At 67.5% G+C, this 24,071-nt stretch overlaps 4 protein-coding genes across 6 annotated transcripts in view; 1 reads left to right on the forward strand and 3 right to left on the reverse strand.

The window, feature by feature from the left end:
• Nucleotides 1–103: 103 nt before the first annotated feature.
• Nucleotides 104–4,343, reverse strand: CD63 (CD63 molecule). 3 transcript variants are annotated; one of them, XM_054177443.1, is made up of 8 exons: nt 4,253–4,343; nt 3,922–3,995; nt 2,187–2,375; nt 1,401–1,439; nt 1,200–1,295; nt 951–1,094; nt 776–859; nt 104–279 (listed from the first exon to the last, which is right to left on the reverse strand). In XM_054177443.1, exons 2-8 carry the CDS (start codon nt 3,985–3,987, stop codon nt 214–216), a joined length of 684 nt encoding a protein of 227 aa, XP_054033418.1. In that variant the 5' UTR covers nt 3,988–3,995; nt 4,253–4,343; the 3' UTR covers nt 104–213. The 3 variants fall into 3 exon arrangements, with proteins under 3 accessions (XP_054033418.1, XP_054033416.1, XP_054033417.1); XM_054177441.1 differs by having other exon boundaries at nt 1,401–1,475; nt 4,253–4,340; XM_054177442.1 differs by lacking the exon at nt 4,253–4,343 and having other exon boundaries at nt 1,401–1,475; nt 3,922–4,081.
• An 804-nt stretch (nt 4,344–5,147) lies between these two features.
• Nucleotides 5,148–8,323, reverse strand: INPP1 (inositol polyphosphate-1-phosphatase). Its single transcript, XM_054177416.1, has 6 exons — nt 8,241–8,323; nt 7,271–7,481; nt 6,922–6,982; nt 6,627–6,827; nt 5,832–6,006; nt 5,148–5,655 (listed from the first exon to the last, which is right to left on the reverse strand). Exons 2-6 carry the CDS (start codon nt 7,472–7,474, stop codon nt 5,163–5,165), a joined length of 1,134 nt encoding a protein of 377 aa, XP_054033391.1. The 5' UTR covers nt 7,475–7,481; nt 8,241–8,323; the 3' UTR covers nt 5,148–5,162.
• Nucleotides 8,324–11,167: 2,844 nt separating this feature from the next.
• GDF11 (growth differentiation factor 11) lies at nt 11,168–18,299 on the forward strand. Its single transcript, XM_054177414.1, has 3 exons — nt 11,168–11,627; nt 16,045–16,418; nt 17,905–18,299. The coding sequence occupies exons 1-3, from the start codon at nt 11,177–11,179 to the stop codon at nt 18,283–18,285; spliced, it is 1,206 nt and encodes a 401-aa protein (XP_054033389.1). The 5' UTR covers nt 11,168–11,176; the 3' UTR covers nt 18,286–18,299.
• A 2,347-nt stretch (nt 18,300–20,646) lies between these two features.
• Nucleotides 20,647–24,071, reverse strand: part of SMARCC2 (SWI/SNF related, matrix associated, actin dependent regulator of chromatin subfamily c member 2) — a 14,503-nt gene continuing 11,078 nt past the window's right edge. Inside the window, exon 27 of the mRNA XM_054177330.1 lies at nt 20,647–21,204. Within this exon, the coding sequence (XP_054033305.1) occupies nt 20,647–21,204 (558 nt within the window). The remainder of the gene's footprint in view (nt 21,205–24,071) is intronic.

Consider the following 24,071-nt stretch of genomic DNA (forward strand, 5'->3'; position numbering starts at 1 on the left):
GGTCTGTGGGACCATAGGTGGGACCCCCCCCACGAGGGACCCCCATTCTCACCCCCCTTAGGGGCACACACAACCTCCCCCCCCCGGGGCACACAGCTCCACAGAAGCTTTTCATTTTATTTCCAGGCCTGGGGACGCTGCCCTGGGCCCCCCCCAGAGCCCCTCAGACCACCCCCCCAGCGTGGGGGAGGGTCCACAGTGGTCGGGGGGGGGCTACATGACCTCATAGCCACTGCGGATGCCCTTCATCAGGCAGCAGGCGAAGATGATGCCCAGGAGCTGGGGAGGGAGAGGAAGAGGAGGGGAGATGAGAACCACCCTGCATGGCTCCAGAGACTGGGGAGGGGGCTCAGACCCACACTGGGGGGGCTCAGACCCAAATGGGGGGGGGGAAGAGGCTCAGACCCACATGGGGGGGGCTGGGGGAATCTGACCCAGGTCCCACCTCAGGGGAGGGGAGGGAGAGGCAGAGGAGGGAGGGTGAGAACCACCCATGGCTCCAGAGAGTGGGGAAGGGGCTCAGACCCACATTGGGGGGGCTCAGACCCACACTGGGGGGGCTCAGACCCACATGGGGGGGGCTGGGGGAGGAAGAGGCAGAGGAGGGAGGGTGAGAACCACCCTGCATGGCTCCAGAGACTGGGGAGGGGTCTCAAACCCACACTGGGGATCTGGGGCTCAGACTGAGCGGGGTGGGGCAAGCTCAGCCCTAAATGGGTAGGGGGTCTCAGCCCCGAATTGGGGCTGGGGGAGGGGTCTCAAGCCCAGGTCCCACCTCGAAGAAGGCAATGCCCAGCGCCACGGCAGCCACCAGCAGGATGTTCTTCTTCATCCAGCTCTCAATGCTCTGCAGACAGCCCTGGGGGGGGGGGGGGGGAGCAGCTTAGGGACAAGCTGAACCCCCCGAAATTTGGGGAGGGGTCTCGGGGGGGGTGGGGGCGGGGCCTCACCTTCTCGTAGACGGTGGTGGGGGAGGGGTGGACGTTGCAGGCTGCGGTGTCTTGGCGGCAGCAGGACCTGGGCACTGTGTCGTTGAGCTTGAACTGCTCAATGTTGGCCCAGTCTGTGTAGTTGTTGGCTCCACAGCACTTGAACTACCGGGGGGGGGGCACGCAGAAGGTCAGGGGGGGGTCCCAAATTCCCTCCCCACCCCCCACCCCCCCGCCCCTTTAGGACCCCTCCCCTCCCAAATCACTCACATCCTGCTGCAGCTCATCCACCGCCTGCGTCATGGCTTGGTCCTCCCCGTACCTGCTCATGGCATCCCACAGCCCTTCCTCCAGCACTGAACGGGCCTGGGGGGGGGGCGAGGGGGCGTTAGAGGGGTGGGGGGTGAGGGGTCCTGAAGCCAGGTGGGGGTCCCCGTGCCCCCTCCCCCCCCCCCCAAAAGCAATCCTCACCTTGTCCTTGTAGACGTAGCCTGCGATGGCAGCAGCGACCTCGGCCAGGAAGATGATGCTGAGCAGGATGGCGAACTGGGGGGGGGAGGGTGGGAAATGGGGGGGTCAGAGGGGGGGTTGGGGAAGGGGGGGGGTCGTGAGGGTAAGGGGGATCAGGTTGAGGGGGAGGGGCGGGGGAGAAGGCAGAGAGGGAGGTGATGGGGGCCAGGGATAGGGTGAGGGGGGACAGAGCAGAGGAGTTGGTGTGGGAGGGGTCAGGGTGGGAAGGTTAAAGTGGGAGGGGGGGGGGGGGCAAGGTGAGGGGGGGGTCGATGTAGGAGGAGTTGGGGGGGTCAGGGTGGGGGGGGTTAAGGTGGAAGGAGTTTGGGGGGGGTCAGGGTGAAGGTTAAGTGGGGGGGCGTTAAGTGGGGGGGGGGCAGAGAGAAGATGTTAAAGGTTGGAGGGGGGGGCAGGGTGGAAGGGTTAAGTGGAAGGGGTCCGGGGCGGGGCTCAGAATAGAATCGGGGGGGGGGGGGTCGGGAGGGGAGTGTTAAGGTGGAAGGGGTCGGGAGGGGAGTGTTAAGGTGGAGAGGGTCGGGGCGGGGGGCGGTGGAATTGGGGAGGGGGGTTCAGGACCGGAGCGTTAAGGTGGAGCCGTTAAGGTGGAAAGGGTCAGGTCAGGGCCGGCAGCCAAGCCGCGGAGCTGCTGCAGCTGGGGGGAGGGCTCAGGGCGGGGGGTCGGGGGGAGGGTTCCGGGCGGGGGGTCAGGGGGGTGTTCCGGGCGGGGGTCGCGGGGGGGGGTCTCACCGTGGTGACCATGCAGTAACTCTCCTTCCAGGCCCCGCAGCAGCCGAAGAAGGAGATGAAGAAGATGATGACCCCCAGCACCAGGATGGCCACCGGGGAGCTGGCGGCAGAGCCGGCGCTGACTGCCAGCGCCTTATCCAGTGCCAGCTGGGCATAGATGCCAATGGCAATCAGGGCCACGCCGCACACCTGGGCAGGGGGCAGGGCACAGGGTTAGGTGTGGCGGGGGGGGGGGGGTCACGGCACAGCCCCCAGACCCGATAAAGTTGGGGTCGCCCCCCACGGAGCATCCTCCCTCCCCCGGGGGCCGAGCGGCTCCGGGGGCTCAGCCTCGCCCTGGCTCCTCGCTGGGGGTGAGGATGGGGAGGGGGGGCCCGGGGGGGGCTCTTCTGCTCCCCCTTCCCCCAGTTCTGTCCCACTGTGGTCATGGGGGGGGGGGGAAGGGGCCGGGGGGAGCCGGGATGGCAGCCGCGGGAACACTGCTGCAGGCTTCCGGCCACAGCGAGAGGCCTCGGAGGGGGGGGACAGGACACAGCGTGGGGGGGGGGAGGGCACGGGTGGGTCAGGGGGTGTCAGAGATTCGGGGGGGGGGGGCTGGTAGGGAGCAGCACCCCAGCACCCCCCTCCCACGGGAGCCTTCTCCCAGTGCTGGGGGTTGGAGCGGCTCCATCCTGCCCCACGCCACGAGTGGGACACCCCTCCCCCCGCCCCCCCCGGCCCGTATGTGACCCTTCCCCCCTCGCCCCCCCCCGCCCCCGCCGCCCCCCCCCCCCTTCCGTGGGCTCCGCGGTTTGTTGCCCGTGCTGAGGACTCCCCCCCCGCGGCGCCCCCCGGCCGTGCCCTGTTTGCTCGCTGGGTGTGGGCACAGCGTGGCCGGCTGCCCGCTGACCAAACACTCGTGGTGACGGGGGGGGGGGGCATGTCCCCGCGTGTTCCCCGCCCCCCCGCGCTGGCCACGGGGCCTGAGCGTCCCCCCCTTAACACACCCCCCCCCCCCCCCCCGCACCCTCTCCATGGCCACTCCAGGGGTGACTCAGCCCCGGCAGGATCAGGGTGGGGATCCGGGACGCGTCACTCCCCGCGTGGAAGGGGGGGGGGGGCGCACACAGGAAAGCGCTTGACCCTCTCCCCCCCCCCCCGCAGTGTCCTCCCCCCAGCCCCCACTCTCCCTGCACCCCGCTCTGGCCGTTGCTGCCTCTTCCCCCCCCCCCCCCCCGCAACTTCCCCAAAGCCACCTCCTGCCCCACGCGTGGGGAACAGACCTCCCCCCTCCCCCCCCCCCGGCGCTGGCGACAGGGAGGCGCCGGCGGCACGCGCCCGCGATCACCCGTGGGGGGTCCCCACCCCGACCTTGGGGCTCGGCCCAGGAGCTGCCAGCCTGGCCCTGCCCGGCCGCGTTAACTCTGGAACCTACTGACGGCAGCCTGCGGCCACCAGCGCTGCCCGCGGCCGGGGGGGGGGGTGGGGGCAGGCGCAGCTCCTCCCTCACCCCACGGGGGGTCTCCGCGACCCCCAACTCAGGGCCTCGCAGGAAAGGGGGTGTCAGAAGGGCCCTATGCAGGGGGGGGGAGAATTGGCGTCTGACGTCCCGGTGGGAGCTGAGAAGCTTCTGCCCGGTTCTACCGGCCCCGGTTCTGCCGGGCCCCAGTTCCCCCCCTCGATGTCGCAGACACAGCCCCCCCCCAGTCCCGGTCCTCTCGGTGCCCTCCCGGTGCCCCCCCGGCCCCGCACTCACCCAGAAGATGAAGTTGAAGACGAACACCAGGAACTTCACGCATTTCATTCCGCCTTCGACCGCCATGGCCCCGCCTGCGGGAGCCGCCGCCGCCGCCTCAGCCCCGGTACCGGCACCGCGTCCGGTCCCGGAGCCCCGCTGGCCCAGCCCCCACTCCCCCCTTCCCCCCCGACGCCGCCACCCCGCTCCCCCTGCCCAAGTCCTACTCTCCCGATCCCAGTTCCCGTCCCGGGACCGTTCCCAGTAGGCTTCTCCCCCCGCCCCCAACTCCGGTTGTGGTCCCGGTACTCTCGGTTACCGCCACCGTCGCTCCCCCGCCCCGGGCGCTCACCGGCGCCGCTGCTCCGCCACCCGCTCCGCGATCATGTGATGGGGCCGGGGCGAGTCAACAGGCAACCCCGGGACCGCCCCGGGACCGCCCCGGACCCCGCCGCCGCCCCTGCGGGTCCCGCCCCGGGCCCCGGGCCCCGGTCTCGGTCCCGTCCCAGCACAGACACAAGGCTGCGAGCGACGCTTTAATGGTGCCGGAGCCGCCGGCCCCGTCGTGGGGGGACAAAGTGTGGAGGCTGGGGGGGGATTGTGCTGGGGGAACCCCAGGACTCAGAGCACCCAGCCCTGGGACCTGCCGCCCCCCATCTGGGGGTCCCCTGGGGGTCCCGGGCACCTCATGGTGTCAGCTGCCTGCGGTGCTTGGTCTCTGCGCCCCTGGGGTCTCAGGTACCCCATAACCTGCACCCCTGGGTGCCTGGGCACCCCATAGCCTGCGCCCCTGGGGTCTCAGGCACCCCATAACCTGCACCCCTGGGGGCCTGGGCACCCCATAGCCTGCGCCCCTGGGGTCTCAGGTACCCCATAACCTGCACCCCTGGGTGCCTGGGCACCCCATAGCCTGCGCCCCTGGGGTCTCAGGCACCCCATAACCTGCACCCCTGGGGGCCTGGGCACCCCATAGCCTGCGCCCCTGGGGTCTCAAGCACCCCATAGCCTGCGCCCCTGGGGTCTCAGCCACCCCATCCCCTGCCCCTTGGAGTCCTGGGCACCCTGATCCTGGCCACCCCAAATCCTTCACTCTTGGCTGCAGTCACCCCATTACCCCCACCCCCGGGGTCCCAGTCACCCCACATCCTGGGGTCCCACCTGCCCCATAACCATCACCCTGGGGGCGCTGCCACCCTGTGTCTCATGGTCCCAAGCTGCCCCATTCCCCCCCCCCGCCCCCCGTGGCCCCAGCTGCTGTGGGCTCACAGCCCGGGCACGGTGCCCAGCGCTGCCAACACGGCCTCGAGGTGCTGGGGGTGCAGGTAGGCCACGAACCCCCCCCGGTTGGCCCAGCGCTCGGCTCCCCCCGCCCCTTCCACCGGCCGGTTATAGACCAGCTCGGCCGGGGGTCCCGCGTCCCCCTCCCGCCGTGCCCGCAGGGCCTCCGCCAGGGCCACCACGCCCCCGCCCAGGGCCCGCAGGATGGCATGGGGGGCACAGGCGTCCCAGGCGAAGGTGGTGCCCTCGGACAGGACGTAGGCATCTGCCAGCCCCAGGATGACGCAGAGCAGCTTGTAGCCGGCCCCGGCGGCGAACCGCAGGCGGCCCCCGCAGAGGGGCTCCAGGGCCCCCCGCACCGCAGCCCCCTCCGCACGGCTCAGCACCACGCAGGGAGTGGGGCGCGGGGGGGGGACGCTCAGCGAGGACAGCCGAGTGGCACCGTAGGCGACCCCCCAGTGGTACCTCCCTTGCCACCTGCGGGGATAGGCACCGTGAGCCCCCTCCCCCAGCTGGCACCGGGTGCCCGTGAGCCCCCCCCCCCCCCCCCCCCAAGCTGGCACCGGGTGCCCAGCTGCTCCCCTGAGGTTTTGGAGGGGTCACCGTCCCCCGTGCGTGCGTGCGTGTCCCCCAGCCCGGTGCTCCCCGGGTACCTGCGGCTCTGGGGGTCCCGCTGGAAGAAGGGTTCGTTGATGACCCCCAGCACCGGGCTCCCGGTGCGGCGGTCGTAGGCCCCGATGAGCACCAGCGCCGAGCGCAGCCCCCCCGGGGCGATGCCATCCAGGGGGGTCACATCCTCACGCCCCGCGATGTACTCGTTGGTGGAGTCTGCGGGTGCAGCCCGGGTCACCGGGGCTCAGCCCGGGTCACCGGGGCTCAGCCCGAGCCACCGGGGCTCAGCCGGTCCCCTCCACCCCATCCCAGTCCCCTCCATCCTTCCTCACTTCCCCTCCCAGTTCCCCCCAGCCTCCCCCAGGTACTCTCTGTCCTCTCCCAGTTCCCCGCTCCGGTTCCCTCCCGGTTCCCCACCGCGGGGCTCCTCGCTCTCCCGCAGCCCCAACTCGCTCGCCCCGGGGACGGCTCCCGTGGGAGTCCCGGGGACGCGGGGCAGCCTGGCTGGCAGCTGGGATGGGGCACCGGGGACTGGGAAGGGTCACTGGGGCTGGGAGCTGGCACTGGCTGCTGGGACTTGGCACCGGGGACTAGGACCTGGTAATGGGAGCTGAGACCTGGCGCTGGGGACTGGGTAGCAGGGACTGGGAGCTGGCACTGGCAGCAGTGAGTAGCAGGGCTGGGCACTGCAGGGGGTACCAGGACCCAGCCCTGGCAGCCTGGGACCTGGCACTGGGTACACTGGCACCGGGGAGGGGAATTCACTGGGCCTCAGACACGGTGCACGTTGGGAGGGGTCCCCGACCCAGCCTTTCCCAGCCCGCCCCCCGCCTCACCGATGGGGTCAATCCAGACGGCCAGGTCCCGGGGGTGGACGCCGAGCTCCACGCCTGCCAGCTCCGCGTCGCTCAGCACCACCTCCCGGTGCACCGCGGCCGCCAGCAGCTCCGCAGCCTCCCGTTCGGGCTCCAGCACCGAGAGCAGCAGAGCCGCCGTGTCCCCGGGGCTGGCGCAGACCTGCACGGTCACCGTGTCCCCTGCCGCCGGCACCCCCGGGTCAGTCCCGGGCTGGGGAGAGGGGGAGGGACGGACCCGGTTCGGCTGCTGCCCCCCAGCTCCCCTGGCACTCACCCTGCCCGGTCTGGAACTCGTTGGACTCCTCGCCGTGGATGTGGCCACGCAGGTCTGGAAACTGGGGGGGGCAGGGAGCTCAGCGTGGGGCAGGGGGACGGGGGGGACCCCTAGGGACCCCTCCTCACCCCATCCTCTATCTCCTTGCTCAGGTCATGTCTGATGACCAGGGCAGCACAGGGGGGACACGGAGGGACACAGTGTGGCACAGGGGGGACACGGGGGACACCCTGGAGACCCCAACCTCATCTCTGCCTCTTTGCCCAGCTCATTCCTGATGACCAAAGCAGCTCAGCATGGCACAGAGAGACACAGGGGGCACCCTGGAGACCCCCAACCCATCCCCTACCTCCTTGCCCAGGTCATGCTTGATGACCTCCTGGATGAGGACATCTGCCAGGGTCTTGAAGTCCCGCAGGAACCTCCTGTTCCTGTCGGTGCCCTTCTTCTCTGCCACCAGCAGCTGGAAGAGAGGCTGCTCCCCGCGGCACAGCCGGGCGATGTGGGCAGCCTTCTCCGAGGCCCCCACCAGGGCCTGCAGCAGCCCTGCCATGGCCACCCTGGGTGGGCACAGAGTGCTCAGGGTAGGGGGTTTTGGGGGGCGTGGGGGCCCCACGCACAAAGCCACCTCCTGGCTCCCAGCGAGGCCCCCGGAGCCCTTGCGAGCTAATTGCTGGGTGTGGGCAGCGAGCCGGGGGCCGCATCCTGCGCGGGGCTGGGCACAGGGTGGGGACAGGGCTAAAATTATCCTGCCCGGGGCCACAGGGCTGGAGGTGGGGCCGTGGGGACGGGGCCGGGGGGATGGGGCCGGGGGGACGGGGCCGTGGGGATGGGGCCGTGGGGATGGGGCCGGGGGGATGGGGCCGGGGGGACGGGGCCGTGGGGATGGGGCCGGGGGGATGGGGCCGTGGCGACACAGGGACAGGGAGATGGAGAGGTGGACGTGGAGTAGAAGCGGGGCCGTGGGGCTGTGCCTGTGGGGCCAAGGGGACGTGACCGTGGGGCCGCGGGGGACGTGGACACGGACACGCGGGGACCTGGGAAGGGCTGTGCCCACCCCAGGAGACGGCTCCCACCCTGTGGTGTCCCCGGTGGTGCAGGGGGGCACAGTCCCACCCGGGGCAGGTCCCGCGGGGGATGCTCGGAGCCCTTCCCCCGGGGCTGCGCCACGTGGGGGAACTCCCACCCGGGACTCCCCTTCCCGGAACACCCCCCCACCCTCCCGCCTCGGTTCGCCCTCTCCCGTGACTCTCCGCGGAGGGATCTCCGGGACCCTCCGGCTTGCCCCCTACCCCCCAACACCTCCCCGTTGCCGTTACCGGAGCCGGGGCCGCTGACAGCTCCTGCGGGGCGACCCCGTGGGGCGGAGCCGACCGGAACACGTCACGCCGCCGCTTTAACCCTTTCGTCACCGGAGACCGGAGGGGGGGGTTAGGAAGCAGGCCGGGACGGGGACATCCCGGGGCCGGGGCCGCCGGAAGTCGCTGTCGCCAGGGTAACGACAGAGGAGAGCCGGTACCGGAGGGATGTTTTCCCCCCCGCTCCTCTTCCAGCGGCGGTTAACGGCGAAGCGCTGCCGCCCCCACCCCGCGCCACCAGGTGGCGCTCTCCTCCCTGCGCGTCCGTGTTCCCGAGCCACCCAGTGGCGCCCCCTAGTGGGATACGCTTGCACCACGCTCCAGCCGCTGCACCGGGGGTGGGGAGGGGGCTAACGGGACCCACTCCCCCCGGACCCCCACCCCCTCGTACCGCTCTCCCTTCACCACACCGATTTGTCCTCCCCCCCAGCCCCCATCAGCTCGGTTCTCCCCACCGAACCACGCCGGATCCCAGTTCCCCCCCCCGGGCTATTCCCGGAGCCCGGTGAAGCCCCCGGTGAAGCCCCCGGGGCGACCCCCGGGGCGGCGGCTGCGCTGCCTTCTTGCCCTCTCCATGGTTCTGATGGGGAGCAGCTCCGCCAGGATTAAAGTGGGGCGGGGGGCGGCTGAGGGGTTCCCCCTGGGGGCGGGGGGGCGAGGATACGGCTCTGGGATGCTCTGCCCGGGGGATGGGGTACTGGGAGGCACTGGGATGTACTGGGGTGGATCTTGGGGGGTACTGGGAGGCACTGGCAAGACTCTTGAAGGCCCCATCTTGACTTAGCTGGCACCCATGGGTGGTGGGCACCCAGAACTGAGCTTTGGTGCCCCTCATCCTCACTTAGCTGGCACCCATGGGTGATGGGCACCCAGAATTCATCTTTGGTGCCTTTCATCCACACTTAGCTGGCACCCATGGGTGGTGGGCACCCAGAATTCATCTTTGGTGCCTTTCATCCACACTTAGCTGGCACCCATGGGTGGTGGGCACCCAGAATTCATCTTTGGTGCCCCTCATCCTCACTTAGCTGGCACCCATGGGTGATGGGCACCCAGAATTCATCTTTGGTGCCTTTCATCCACACTTAGCTGGCACCCATGGGTGGTGGGCACCCAGAACTGAGCTTTGGTGCCCTTCATCCTCACAGCTGGCACCCATGGGTGGTGGGCACCCAGAATTCATCTTTGGTGCCTTTCATCCACACTTAGCTGGCACCCATGGGTGATGGGCACCCAGAACTGAGCTTTGGTGACCTTCATCCTCACAGCTGGCACCCATGGGTGCCACTCTCCCCCAGCTTCCTTTAGCCAGGCGAAAGCGATCCGGGGGGTGGGGGTGGGGGGGTTGGTGTTGGCGCTGGGGCAAGCTTTGGGTCCCTCGCAGCTGGCCCCTCCGGCGCTGCCCGCAGCCGCTCCCGGCGCATCCCCGCGGCGCTCTCGGGGCCCGGCCGCCGCCGGTGCTCTCTCCCCGGGGGGGGGCCGGCGGCGGATGGTGCCAAGGCCCTCGCCAGAACCTCTTTTGTGCCTCCGCAGCCAATCAAGTCCGGTGACGACACAGTTCTCTTGGGGTATAAAACCCCGGGACCGAGGGGGTTTTTTTCTCCCCTCTCCCCCCCCCCTTTATTTCCCCCACCCCCCACCCCCCACCCCTCCCTCCTCTTCCTCCCCCCCTCCTTTTTTTTATCCTCCCTTTTTTTCCTTCCTTTTTCTTTTTTCTTTCTTCCCTCTCTCGCTTTTTGTTTTCCTCCCCCCCTTTCCCTTTTCCCTTTTTATTTCCCCCACCCCCCCTTCCCTTCCCCCCTTTCCCTTCCCCCCTTCCCTTCCCCCCCTTTTTTATCTTCCCTTTTATTTTTTTACCTTTCCTTTTTTTTCTTTCCTTTTTTTTTCCCTTCCTCTTTCTCCTTTTCTTCCCTTTCCTGCTTTTTTCCTCCCCTTTCCCTTTCCCCCCTTTTTTTCCCCTCCCCCTCCTTTCCCCTCCTTTTTTTAATCCCTTTTCTTTTTTTCCTTTCTTTTTCCCCCTTTATTTTCTTTTCCTTTCTTTTTTTTTCTTTCTTCTCTCCTTTTTTTTTCTTTTTTCTTTTTCCCCTCCCCTTTCCCTTTCCCCCCTTCCCATTCCCCCTCCTCTTCCTCCCCTCTTTTATCTTTAATCCTCTTTTTTTTCCCTTTCCTTTTTCTTTATTTTTTCCCCTTTCTTCTCTCCTTTTTCTTTTTTCCCTTTCTTTTTTCTTCCTTCTCTCCTTTTTTTCCCTCTCCTTTTCTTTTGCTCTTTTCTTTTCCCTCCTCCCCTTTCCCTTTCCCTCTTTTTTTCCCACCCCCTTCCTCTTCCTCCCCCTTTTTATTTTTTAATCCTCCCTTTGCTTTTTTTTCCTTTTTTTCCTTTATTTTTCCCCCTTTTCTTTTTTTCCCTTTTCTTCTCTTTTTCTTTTTCCTCCTTTCCCTTTTTTCCCAACCCCCCCTTCCTCCTCCTTTTTCCCCCTTATTTTTTTTTTTTTCCCTTTTTTTGCATTTATTTTTTTTTTTTTTTCTTCTCTCTCCTTTTTTTTTTTTTTTGTCTTTTTTTTTTTTTTTTTTTCTTTTATTTTTTTTTTTTTTTTTTTTTCCACACCGGTCCCGTCCCCGCCCCCGCCCCCAGCCACCCGCCGCCACCCGTTACCGCCTCTTCTCCCCCACCACCAAAACGCTTTCGCGGGTGGAAGCCCCCGCAAAAAAAAACAAACAACCCCCCCCCAAAAATCCCCCACAGAGAACAAGGCCAAAGTGGAAGGGGGGGGGGGGGGGGAGAGGTTGTTTTGTTTAAGAGGAAGAGAGGTGGCGGGGGGGGGGGGGGGGGGGGAAGGTTGTTTTGTTAAGCGCCGGGGGGGGGGGTGGGAGGGTTGTTTAGGGTTCAGTTTCCCGGTATGGCCCCGGTGCTGCTGTGTTTAACGGTGCTGGTAACGGTCGCTTGCGGGGGGGTCGGCGGCGGCGGCGCCGCTGGTGGTGGTTTAGGAGGGGGGGGGTCGGTAGGAGAAGGGCACCCCCCCGCCGCCGCCGCCGTTGCCGCCGCCGCCTCCTCCGCCTCCACCTCCTCCTCTTCGGAGCCGGTTTGCCCGGTGTGCGTTTGGAGGAGGCACAGCAAAGAGCTTCGCTTGGAGAGCATCAAGTCGCAGATTTTGAGCAAGCTGCGCTTGAAGGAGGCTCCGAACATCACCCGGGAGGTGGTGGAGCAGCTGCTGCCCAAGGCCCCTCCGCTCCAGCAGCTCCTCGACCTCCACGACTTCCAGGGGGACTCGCTGCAGCACGACGAGCAGTACCTGGAGGAGGACGAGTACCACGCCACCACCGAGACCGTCATCAGCATGGCCCAGGAAAGTCAGTGCCGCCTTTGTTCCGCCCCGCCGCTGCCGCAAACTTCGCCGGCGGACTCAGCCTTCCCCCCCCCACCCCTCACCCCCCACCCCCTTTCTCCCCGCTTCCACCTCCACCTCCCCTTCCCCTTCCCGCAACCCTTTTTCCCCCTTTCTTTCTCTTTTTTTAAATCAATCTATCCATCCATCCATCCATCCCCGCTCCGCTCCAGCCCTTCCCGGCTCCTTCTCTTCCTCCCCGGCTCCTTCTCTTCCTCCCCGGTTCCTTCTCTTCCTTCCCGGCTCCTTCTCTTCCTCCCCGGTCCCTTCTCTTCCTCCCTGGCTCCTTCTCTTCCTCCCCGGTCCCTTCTCTTCCTCCCCGGTCCCTTCTCTTTCTCCCCGGTTCCTTCTCTTCCTTCCCGGCTCTTTCTCTTCCTTCCCAGACCCTTCTCTTCCTCCCCACTTCCCTCCATCCATCCTCGGTCCCTTCCCTCCTACCCCCAGTCCTCTCCATCCCATCCCCAGTTCCCTCCAACCCTCTCCGGTCCTCTTCATCCCACCTTGGTTCCTTCCATCCCTTCTCAGTCCCTTTCCCAGTCCCCTTCCCAGTCCCCTCCATCCCTTTCCAGTCCCTTCCATCCCTCCCCAGTCCCCTCCATCCCATCCTCGTTCCCTTCATCCTCCCCTGCCCCCAGTTCCTTCTGTTCCTCCCCGGTTCCCTCCATCCCTCCCCGGTCCTCTCCATCCCTCCCCAGTCCCTTCCATCCCTCCCCAGTCCTCCCCAGTCCCTTCCATCCCTTCCCAGTCCTCTCCAGTCCCTTCCATCCTTCCCCTCTTGCCCTCCCAGTTCCCCCCAGCCCCATCCACTGCTTCCCCCCGGTGCTTCCTGTCCCCTCTCCCAGTTTCCCTCCAGTTCCCCTCGGGTTCCCCCCGGGGCTCGTTGCTCTCTCGCGGCCCCTGCTCGATCCCCCCCCCGACCCCCCCGGGATGGTTCCGTGCACGTCCCAGGGGCATGGGACAGCCTGGCATGGGGCACAGGGGGCAGGGGGCTGGCACTGGGTATACTGGGACCTGACACTGGTTACTGGGACCTGGCAGTGGGTGCTGAGTCCTGGCACTGGGGACTGGGTGGCAGGGACTGGTTTGAGGGACCTGGGAGCAGGTACTGGGAGCTGGCACTGGGAGCTGGCACTGGGGACTGAGAGCTGGCACTGGTAGCAGTGAGCAGGGGGACTGGGCACTGGCAGGACGTGCCAGGACCCAGCACTGGCACCAGCACTGCTGCTGAAAGCTGGTAGTGGGTGCTGGGACCTAACCCTGAGGCCTGGGACTTGGCACCAGCAGCAGTGGGACCAGAGTGGGGACACAGGGCAGAGGGCACAGTGACCAGGCTGTGGGTGCCAGCACTCCCCTCCTGGCATGGCATGTGGCAGGGTGACGAGGGGGGTGACAGCGAGGTGGCACAGGGTGAGATTGGAGGTGGCAGAGGGGCACAGCAGAGGTGGCACAGGGTGAGAACGGAGGTGGCACAGGGGCACAGTGTGGCAGCATCAGGGTGGCACAGGGCACGCAGGAGGACAGACCCACGACTGGCACTGGGGGGGGGGTTGGGGGGGTGCAGCCCTTCGGGGGTGGGGGAAGGTCACCCCCCCACCCCCCCCTTCCCGTGCCTCAGTTTCCCTCGCGCCCAGCTGCAGGACCCCTCGGGGACCCCCGCGGGGTGCGAAGGGGGAGCGGAAGGGAGGGAGGTGTGAGGCTGTGGCCCCCCCCAGCGAGTTTCCTCCCCGGGGCACTCAGAGGCTCAGGAGCTTTGAAATTTTATTACCCATAAAATTGGGGCCCCTCTGCCTTTGGGGGGGGGGTTTCCTCCTCCCCCCCCCCCACCCCCGGCCCGCCCCTCACTCCCTTTGCATTCCCCCCACCCCCTCCCCCTTTCGCCAACGACCTTTGGAGGTTGGGGGGTGGACCCACCCCCAAAATAGCTCCCCACAGCCCCCACTCCGGGGGTCCTGCCCCCACCCTCTTCCTCCTCCTCAGGCTGCAAACTGCCCTCAGCCCTGGGAAATTTGGGTGGGTTTCAGTCCCTGCCCCCTCCCCTCCCTCCCTCCGCCCCAATCAATTGTGGGGGTTTTATGGTTCCTGAGGAGGAGGAGGAGGAGGGGGGGGGGGGGGGGAAGGCTCTTTGCAGGCAGCAGAGGCCATAAAGCTCTCGAGTTCCCCCCAGCACCACCCCCCCCCCCCGCCCCCAGTCACCGCCCCCAGGACCCCCCCCCCCGTTTTCCTGCAGAAGGTTAATTAGGTCCTAAAGCCATTTAGGGGCTACCCATGACCCCCACGACCTGTGGGGCCAAGGGACCTTAATGAGGGGACACAGGGGAGGGGGGGACACAGCGAAGGGGAGGGAAGGGGGAGGGGAGAGGGCTGGAGGGGGCTGGGGGCTGCTGGATGCTCTGCCCAGGGCTGCTCAAGGTCAGCAGGGGGGACAGAGGGACCTGGGGGCGTGGGGGGCTTGGGGACAGCAGGACATGGGGACGTGGGGACAGAGGGACCTGGGGACAGAGGATTTGGGGACAGAGGATTTGGGGACACAGGACCTGGGGACACAGGGCCGGCAGGACACAGGACCTGGGGACGTGGGGACAATGGGACTTGGGGACATAAGGGACAAGGGAAGACAGAGACCTGGGGCCACAGGGACCTGGGGCCACGGCAGAGGCGCCGCCGGCTCTCGGCACCTCCAGGCGCCGCAGGGGTGCCCGGCGCGGGGGCAGGGGGGGGCTGGGAGTTGGGGGAGGGTCCCCGCTCCCCCCTCGCAGCAGGCAAAGGGTTAACAGGGCAGGGGTGGGAGCCCCAAATCCGGCCCCGGTGGGAACAAAGAGGCCGGGCGGGGGGGGTCGGGCCGCCCCCGCGGCACATGCTCAGCCGTGCCCGGTGTCCCGGTAACCTTTGTCCCCCGTTGCCGGAGCGACGGCACCGGCATCCTGGCATCACCCCGCGGTGCCAGGAGCAGCCAGCCTGGCACAGCCCCCACCCCTGGCACCCCAGACCCAGCTCTCACCCCTGGGGCTGTGGTCTCCCCGGGGTCCCCTCGGTGTCCCCCTGCTGCCCCCCCCGGGGTCCACTGCCGCCCCCTCGGTGTCCCCCAGGCTGCCAGGCTCAGGCAGTGCTGCCACGGTGCCATGGGGAGGGACTTGGCTGCCAGCTCGAAGGGACCTGCACTGGGTCCAGGGTGGCTTTGGGGGTCTCCCAGCTGGAGACCCCCCCCCAAACCAAACCCTAGCCCCTGGCACTGGATGTTGGGGAGGGGGGAAGGGGGGGATGGCATTCCCAGGGTTGCCCCCCCCCAGTGCTGTGACCCCTGAGTGGCAGAGTGGTGACCTCAGAGGACAGCAAATGGTTAAAGCTGGGAAGGGGCACGGGGGGGAGGGGGGAGCGGGGGGGGAGGGCAAATTCCCACCTCGATGTGAGCCAGATGCTCCCTGAGAGCTCTCTGGGACCTGGGAGTGGGTGCTGAGAGCTGGCATCAGGAGATGGCATCTGGGAGCTGGCACTGGGGGCTGGGAGCTGGCACCGGGGGCTGGTTTGGCTCCCCCAAAACAAGCTCAGGAGGGGTGGGAGATTGGTGCCCCCCAAGCTGCAGCCCCGGCGGGCAGCCCGGTGGTGCCCAGCTTGGTGCCAGGGCTGCGCCGGGGGTCTGTGCTGAGGCCCTGGCAGGGGCAGGCCGGGCAGCAGCTGCCCTGGAGCAGGTGCTGTGGGGCTGGGGCCCCTCAGCCTGCTCAGCCGACCCCGTGGCCCCCGGGAGGGGTCACAGCTCCCCGGTGCCATGGGGTCAGGGGGCAGCCGGGGGCCTCATGGCCGCGGGAGGGGCAATGACCTCCCTGACCTGACCTTCACCTCCCGAGCGCAGAGGAGGTGCTCGCCCTGACCCCCTGCCCCAGGAGGAGGAGGAGGGGGGGGGATGACATAAGGATGAGGATGAGAAGGAGGAGGAAGAGGGGGAGGATGAAGAGGAGCAGGGGAAGGGGAAGAGGAAGGGGAAGGGGAGGAAGACTATGAGGAGGAGAAGGAAGTAGTGGAGGAGAATGGAGGTGAGGATGAGGAAGATGATAGGGATGGGGATGAGGATGAGGATGAGGATGATGGGGATGAGGATGAGAAGGATGAGGATGAGGGGGGGTGAGGAGGAGGATGATGAGGGCAATGAGGAGGAGGAGGAGGAGGATGACTGCTGATGCTGATGCTGATGCTGGTGATGGTGATGATGATGATGATGATGATGGTAACAATGCTGCTGCAGCTGCTCAGAGCAACGAAGCTCAAAGCAAAACCCAAACTCCTGTGGACCAAACCCCTAACGACCCTTCCCCTCCTCCCTCCCTGCCCCTTCCGCCTCCCCCTTCCCCTTCTTCCTTCCTCCCCCACCCCCCCCTCGCCTTTTACAGCCGACCCGGTGGTGCAGATCGAGGGCAACCCCCACTGCTGCTTCTTCAACTTCAGCCCCAAGGTGATGTTCACCAAGGTGGTGAAGGCTCAGCTCTGGGTGTACCTGCGGCCGGTGCAGCACACGGCCACGGTGTACCTGCAGATCCTGCGGCTGAAGCCGGTGACCGAGGCTGGCAGCCGCCACATCCGGATCCGCTCCCTCAAGATCGACCTCAACTCCCGCGCCGGCCACTGGCAGAGCATCGACTTCAAGCACGTCCTGCAGAATTGGTTCAAGCAGCCCCACAGCAATTGGGGCATCGAGATCAATGCCTTCGACCCCCACGGCAACGACCTGGCCGTCACCTCCCTGGGGCCCGGCGCTGAGGGGCTGGTGGGTAAAGGAGGAGGGAGGGGAAAGGGGGGGAAGGATGGGAAGGGGGAGGGCTGGCAGGCTGGGGAGGTGAAGGACTTCCAGGTTGCCCTGGGGAAGGGTCTCCAGGTTAGCCTGGTGAAGTTCAACCAGGTCATCCTGATGAAGCTCCATCAGGTTAGCCTGGGGAAGGGTCCCCAGGTAGCCCTGGTGAAGGGTCCCCAGGTAGCCCTGGGTGAAGGACCTCCAGGGTCACCCTGGTGGCGTTCAGCCAGCTCAGCCTGGTGGGACTGGAGGGTGAGGAGAGGCCAGAGGGACAGCCCCAGGCCCCTGGAGCTGGTGGCAGCTCGCAGGGCAGGGCACAGCTCCCTGGGGACATTGAGAGCTCCACCAAGGGGCAGCTCTGCAGGGCTGTGCGGAGCTGGCGTGGTGGGACCAGGGGCGTGGGGAGATGGAGGAGTGAGGAGACCATAGGGGTGGTGGGACCCTGGAGGTGGCAATGGAGGCAGTGGGATGGTGGCACCTTGAGGGTGCTGAGCCCCTGCTGCTCCCCCAGCAGCGCTGGCACCAGAGCAGCAGCGAAGCCATGCAGGTGCCCAGGGGGTGCTGCTGGTTGGGCTGATGGCTGCTGGGTGAGGAGGGTCTGAGGCAGGTTGCTCACATCCTCTTCTCCTTCCCCTTCTCCTTCCCCTTCCCCTTCTTCCTCTTCCACATTTTCCTCCTCTTCCCCTTCCTCTTCCTCCTCCTCCTTTTCCTCCACTTCCCCTTCCTCCTCCTCCTTTTCCTCCTCCTCTCCTTCCTCCTTCTCCTCCTCCTCCCCTTCCTCCTCCTCCTTTTCCTCCTTCTCCCCTTCCTCTTTTTCCTCCTCCTTTTCCTCCTCCTCCATTTCCTCCTTATCCTCTTCCTCCTTTTCCTCCTCCTCCTCTTCCTCCTTTTCCTCCTCCTCCTTTTCCTCCTTATCCTCTTCCTCCTTTTCCTCCTCCTCCTTTTCCTCCTTTTCCTCCTCCTCTCCTTCCTCCTTTTCTTCTTCCTCCCCTTCCTCCTTTTCTTCCTCCTCCCCTTCCTCCTTTTCCTCCTCCTCCCCTTCCTCTTTTTCCTCCTCCTCCTTTTCCTCCTCCTCCCCTTCCTCTTTTTCCTCCTCCTCCTTTTCCTCCACTTCCCCTTCCTCCTCCTCCTTTTCCTCCTCCTCTCCTTCCTCCTTCTCCTCCTCCTCCCCTTCCTCCTCCTCCTTTTCCTCCTCCTCCATTTCCTCCTTATCCTCTTCCTCCTTTTCCTCCTCCTCTTCCTCCTTTTCCTCCTCCTCCTCTTCCTCCTTTTCCTCCTCCTCCTTTTCCTCCTTATCCTCTTCCTCCTTTTCCTCCTCCTCCTCTTCCTCCTTTTCCTCTTCCTCCTTTTCCTCCTTTTCCTCCTCCTCCCCTTCCTCCTTTTCCTCCTCCTCTCCTTCCTCCTTTTCTTGCTCCTCTCCTTCCTCCTCCTCCTCCTCCTCCTCCTCCTCCCCCGCCCCCAGCACCCCTTCATGGAGCTGCGGGTGCTGGAGCCGGCCAAGCGCTCGCGGCGCAACCTGGGGCTGGACTGCGACGAGCACTCGACGGAGTCGCGCTGCTGCCGCTACCCCCTGACCGTCGACTTCGAGGCCTTCGGCTGGGACTGGATCATCGCCCCCAAGAGGTACAAGGCCAACTACTGCTCGGGGCAGTGCGAGTACATGTTCATGCAGAAGTATCCCCACACCCACCTGGTGCAGCAGGCCAACCCCCGCGGCTCGGCCGGGCCCTGCTGCACCCCCACCAAGATGTCCCCCATCAACATGCTCTACTTCAACGACAAGCAGCAGATCATCTACGGCAAGATCCCCGGCATGGTGGTGGACAGATGCGGCTGCTCCTAAAGGAGAGGGCGGCCCCCACCCACCCCAGCCCCCACCCAGAGCCTCCCCAGCCACCCCCACCCCACCCACCCCCACGCTGCCGTGGGTGCTGCCTCCTTCTCGTCCCCCTCCTCCTCCTCCTCCTCCTTCTTCTTCTCCTCATGGAATCGGTGTTGGAGGTGGGAAAGGACTTCCAGAGGTCATCAACTCCAACCCTTCCTCCTCCTCCTCCTCTTCATGGAGTTAGTGTTGGAGATGGGAAAGGACTTCCAGAGGTCATCGACTCCAACCCTTCCTCTTCTTCCTCCTCATGGAATTAGTGCTGGAGGTGGGAAAGGACCTCCAGAGGTCATCAACTCCAACCCTTCCTCTTCCTCCTCCTCATGGAGTCAATGTTGAAGGTGGGAAAAGACTTCCAGAGGTTATCGACTCCAACCCTTCCTCCTCATGGAATCAACATTGGAGGTGGGAAAGGACCTCCAGAGGTCATCAAGTCCAACCCTTCCTCCTCCTCATGGAGTCAATGCTGGAGGTGGGAAAGGACCTCCAGAGGTCACTGAGTCCAACCCTTCCCCTTCCTCTTCCTGATGGAATCAGCAGCTGAGGTTGGAAAGGACTTCCAGAGGTCATCGACTCCAAATCTTCCTCCTCCTCTTCCTCCTCCTCCTGGAATCCCAGAATCGATGTTTGAGGTTGGAAAGGACCTCCAGAGGCCCTCAAGTCCAAACCTTCCTCCTCCTCCTCCTGCTCCTCATGGAATCAGCATTCAAGGCTGGAAAGGACCTCCAAAGATCATCAGCTCCAAGCCTTCCTCCTCCTCCTCCTCCTCCTGGAACCAACATCCGAGGCTGGAAAGGACCTCCCAGAGCTGTTTGCCTCCAACCTTTGCTCCTCCTCCCCCGGCCCTGTGCCACCACCACCACTTCCCAGCAGCAAACTGAGCTCTTCGGGGTTGGTTTTGGGGCTGGTTTCCGATGGGACACAACCAAACCAGCAGAGCCGAAAGGCTGAAGGTTGAAGCTCCTCTGGAGCGAGGGAGGGAGGGCAGAACCCCCCCAGGAGAGCCGCAGCAGCAGCTTCGCTTTGTGCAATAGAGCAACAGGACCCAGATGGGAAGGGGCGCGCCGGGAACCGCCCCCTCCCCTCCCACACCTCTTCACCAGCACCTCTCCCACCCCAGCTCAGCGGCCAGGGGGGGAGAGGAGGAGGAGGAGGCCAAGCAGCGCCCCCCACCCCCCCCCTCCCGCCCCTCCCTCTGCTTCCGGAGCGGTCCAAGGGGTGGGGTCGGCCCCGCGGGGGGCACCCAAGGGTCCCCATCCAGGAGCAGCCCCAGCAAGGTGGCGCCAACCCTGCCCTCCCCCCGCCCGGAGCTGTCAGCAGCCCCAGCAAGGAGTCAGCAGCCCCACGGAGGTGTCGCCAGGACGTCAGGATACGGCAGCGGGACCCCCCCCCACCCCCCACCCCCCGCCCGGGAGGGGCACACCGGGCACCGGCGGGCACCGGCGGGCACCGGCGGCGGGAGGCAACCCTTCGTTAATTTATTTATTTATTACTCAACCCCCCCGCCCCCGGCCGGCGCTGGGCCAGGGGAGCTCCCCCGCGGGCCCCTCTCTCCCTCCCCTCACACCGCGGGCACCGGCCTGGCACCCGTGGCACCGCAGCAGGGGTGGCTCCGGAGGGGCGGCCGCAGTTGGCAGCGCCAGCGCCGCGCGGCACCGGCCGGGCACCGACGGCGGGAGGGGGATCGGAGCTGCCGCCCGCGCCGCGGATCCGGCCCTGGCACCGCCGGCGGGAGGGGGATGCTGCTCCCGGCGCTGCCAGCCCAACGCCGGGGCCCGGCCCCGGCAGCTCGGGGGTGTCTCCGGTGGCTCACCCGGAGGCGGCAGCGGCCAGAACCGGAGGGAGGCTCCGGCCGGAGCCCTTCCTCCTACGCCGCGGATCCGCCGCCGCCGCCTGCCCCTCCGCGGCCCCGGGGGTTGCGCGGCCGTGGGAAAGGCTCCGGCGCTCCCCGGCTGACCCCGGCCGGTGCCCTCCGCTGGCACCGGGGCCGAAGTGACGCAACCGGGGCCGAGCCGGAGCCCGGCCGGGAGCCAACCCTGGCGCCAGGCGGTCCCCGGCCCCACGCCGCGGTGGGAACAGCCCAGGGGAGCCCCCCCCGGGACCCCGGCCCCCAGCACTTATCCCGAGGGTGCCGGATGGGATTCGCGCCTCCCTCCGCCCCCACCGGTGGCACCGTGGGGCACAAGCACCGGGCCCGGGTGGGCAACGACCCCGCGGCCACGTCCGCACCCGCGTAGCACTTAGGGATGGCACCGGGGCAGAGCCGGGGGGCACCCGGGATGTTTAGCACTTGTGCCCCCGGCTCCGCAGTGCCCAAAGCGCTTACAAGGACCAGGGCGAGGACGTGGTGCCAGCCTGGCGATGCCAGCCCCTGGCGATGCCAAAACCCCGGCAGCGCCGAGCCCCGGGGAAGTCAAATCCCAGCGGTGCCACCCAACTCCCCCCCCGCCGTGCCAACCCCCAGCCGTGCCAACCTCCAGCCACCCCACCTGGCGCCCAAGCACTTAAGGGCCCCTGGCGCCGGGCTCCTGGCACCGCTGGGGCCTTGCCACCGGCACCGATGCCACCAAAGCCTCCTGGAACCTCTGCAGCCAGCTCCGGGGCCGAGGCCTCCTCCGCCCCCCCCCCGCCCCCTCCCCGCCGTTCAGTGCCTTTGGGGGGCGGGGGGGCGGGGTCCGTGCCCCCCAGCAGCCGCGGATCTGGCCGTGCCAGGGCTGATGCCCACGTCCCCGTGCGCGATGCCAGCTTGGTGCCAGGGAAGCTGCTCACGGAAATGTTTCGCCGGTTCCCGTTCGGCTCCCGCCCGGCACCGGCGGCCGCCGCTCCGCCCCCCGCCAGCCCACACCGGACACCGGCACCGGGGCGGGGGGGGGCACCCTCCTGCCGGTGCCAGCAGCTGGGCACAGCTGCCGGTGCCAGGAGAGAGCCAGGAGCTGCTCGGAGGGGACTGGAAGGGGCCCTGGAGCTGCCCCAGCCACGGGATCCCGCCCCGGAGTCCAGGGAGCCAAGATCCGGCGGCCGGGATCCAGCTGGGATCCAGCTGGGATCCAGTTGGGATCCGCTCGCCCTCCTCGCCCCATCCATGTGGCAGAGCCCTGGGGAGGGGGGCACAGCAACGTGCCCAGGGCTGGGGCTGGTGCCAGGGGCACCACGGGAGGGCAGCGGCAGCGATTTGGGGCTGGGAGGGATTGGGGCTGCCCGGGGGGGGGGAAGGGGGTACGGGGGGGACACCCCCTGGGTTTGAAGAGCTTTGAGGCAGGTGGGAACCCCCCCCATGGGCATCACCCCCCTGGGCATCGCCCCTCCCGTTGGCATCATTCCCCCATGGGCATCACCCCCTCCCCCCGCCCATACCCAGGGCACTGCTGCCCACTGCAGGACCCAGCCCCAGGGCAGTGCCCACCCCTGGGACATTCCAGCCCCCACCTTGGCACTGGGGCACCCCCGGGGGGTCGGGGGTCGGGGGGGGTCTGTTACAGGCCAGGTGGCACCGGAGGGTGGCAGCCACCCTGGCACCACTGAGCTCTGAGGTGGGGGCGGGGGGGGGGAGGGAGGGAGAGGTGGGCACCGATGCCAACTGGTCTGAACTGGTCCTGCAGGGGGTTGAAGGGTGGGCAAGGGGCGGGGGGGGGGGGGGGAGGGTTGGCAGCCCCCCACCCCCAACCCCCCCCGGGGCTATTCTTATTGTTATTATTATTATTATTAATTATTAATTATTATTATTATTATTTCCGGGCTGTATCTGTCCCCCGCGAGACCTCTCGAGGGTGGGAGGCGGTGCCAGGGCGGGGGAGGGTGGCAGGGGCGCGGTGGCACAACCAAAGGGGGGCGGGGGGCGGGGGGAGGGGGTCCGAAGGTGGCTTCGAACTCAGCACTTGGAGAGCAGAGAAATAAAAGAGAGCTGAAAAAGCTTCCAGGCTGAAGCAGGTCGGGGGGGGCCCGGGGGGAGGGGTCCCTGGCACCAGGGTGGCACCAGGGTGGCACCAGGGTGGCACCAGGGTGGCCCGCGGGGTGCCACCAGCAGCAGATGGCGCCGGGGGAGTCCCTCGCCCACCGCTGGCATCCGTGTCCCAGGAGGTGCCACCAGGCTGGCACCGAGTGGCACAGCCCCAAGCCCTGTTGGCATCCGTGCCCCGGGAGGTGCCACCAGGCTGGCACCGAGTGGTACAGCCCCAAGCCCTGTTGGCATCCGTGCCCCGGGAGGTGCCACCAGGCTGGCACAGCCCCAACCCACCACTGACATCGATGCCCCGGGAGGTGCCACCAGGCTGGCACCGAGTGGCACAGCCCCAAGCCACCGCTGGCATCCATGCCCCAGGAGGTGCCACCAGGCTGGCACCGAGTGGCACAGCCCCAAGCCCTGTTGGCATCCGTGCCCCGGGAGGTGCCACCCAGGGCAAGTGGCACAATGTCCCCAGGCCCTCAGGCTGGCATCGGTGCCCCCAGGGTGGTGATGCCAGCCCCGGGGGGGGGGGGGGGGGCGGGGGGCGTTTGGAGGGACATGAGCCGGGGACGGAGACCCCAGGACAGGGCTGGAGGACACAGCGCGGGGCTGGAGCCCCCCTGGGTGGCCTCCCTCAGAGCCACCCCGCACCGACCCCTCCCCACCCGCACCGGGAGCCCCCTGCCCGCCCTCCCCCTCCCCTTTCTCCCGTTTATGAGGCTGCAGCTATGTCGGGAATGTCGCAGCTGCGGCTGGCGACACGGCGACAGCGCAGGGGCCCCGCCGGGCGGGGGGTCCCCGGGGGGGGCAGGGTGGCAGTGCAGGGTCCCAGCAGCTCCAGCTGGGCACATCCGGCCGTGCCCAAGCCCTGGGGGTCCGCCGGGGGCACATTCCAGGCCGTTCCCCATGGAGGAAGCTCTGGGAGGTCCTTCGGCAGCTCTGCCAGGGCGGCCGGGCGGGGGGCGGCCGGGCGGGGGGCGGCGGGGCGGGGGGCGGCCCCCGTGCTGCGGCTGGCACGGGGCTGGCACAGGGGCACCGCGGCCCTGAGGACCTCAGGTGGCAGCAGAGCCCTGGCCCTCAGCATCCTCGATGGGACCTCGATGCCACCCTGGGGGTGCCCAAGCCCCCCGGAGCAGGGCAGGAGGTGGCCCCCAGCCCGCGGTGGGGACAGGACCTCGGCGATGCCACCCTGGAGGTGTCCCCAGGTGCCCTGCGGTGAGCAGGACCCTGCTGGGCCTGGGTCCAGCCCGGGTGGGGCTGGAAGGGCACAAGGGGCTGGGGGCAGGGAGGAGGATGAGGAGGAGCAGCCCGCGGGCACTGCCCACGATGGAGACCCCCCCCGGGAGCCCACAGCAGGACCTGGCACTGCCCCACCACAAGCTGCGGGTCCGGTGGCACCAAGCTGCGAGGTGGGGGCTGGGTGCCATGCTGGGTGCCAGGCTGGGTGCCAGGCTGGGTGCCAGCCCTCCCCTCGCCCAGCTTCTGCCCTTCCCAAGCCACCCAGCAGCGATCCAGGGGCAGGAGGGCACCGAGGGTGGCACAAGCAGGAGCCGGGGGGGGGGCAAGCTGGCACCTTGGCACCGCCCCACGCCTGCCCTCCGCCCCTCTCTCCCTTCCCTCACGGCCGCAGCCCCCAGCCCCAGGGCAGCAGCGCCTCCGAGCTCCCCCTCCTCCCCTTCCCCTTCCCCTGCCTCCCCCCCAGGGCCCCCTCCCCGTCCCCTCCCCCCAGGGCCCCCTCCCCCCAGGGCCCCCTCCCCCCAGGGCCCCCTCCCCGTCCCCTCCCCCCAGGGCCCCCTCCCCGTCC

Source organism: Dryobates pubescens, chromosome 40 (assembly GCF_014839835.1).
Source record: "Dryobates pubescens isolate bDryPub1 chromosome 40, bDryPub1.pri, whole genome shotgun sequence".
Classification (NCBI taxonomy): Eukaryota; Metazoa; Chordata; class Aves; order Piciformes; family Picidae; genus Dryobates; species Dryobates pubescens.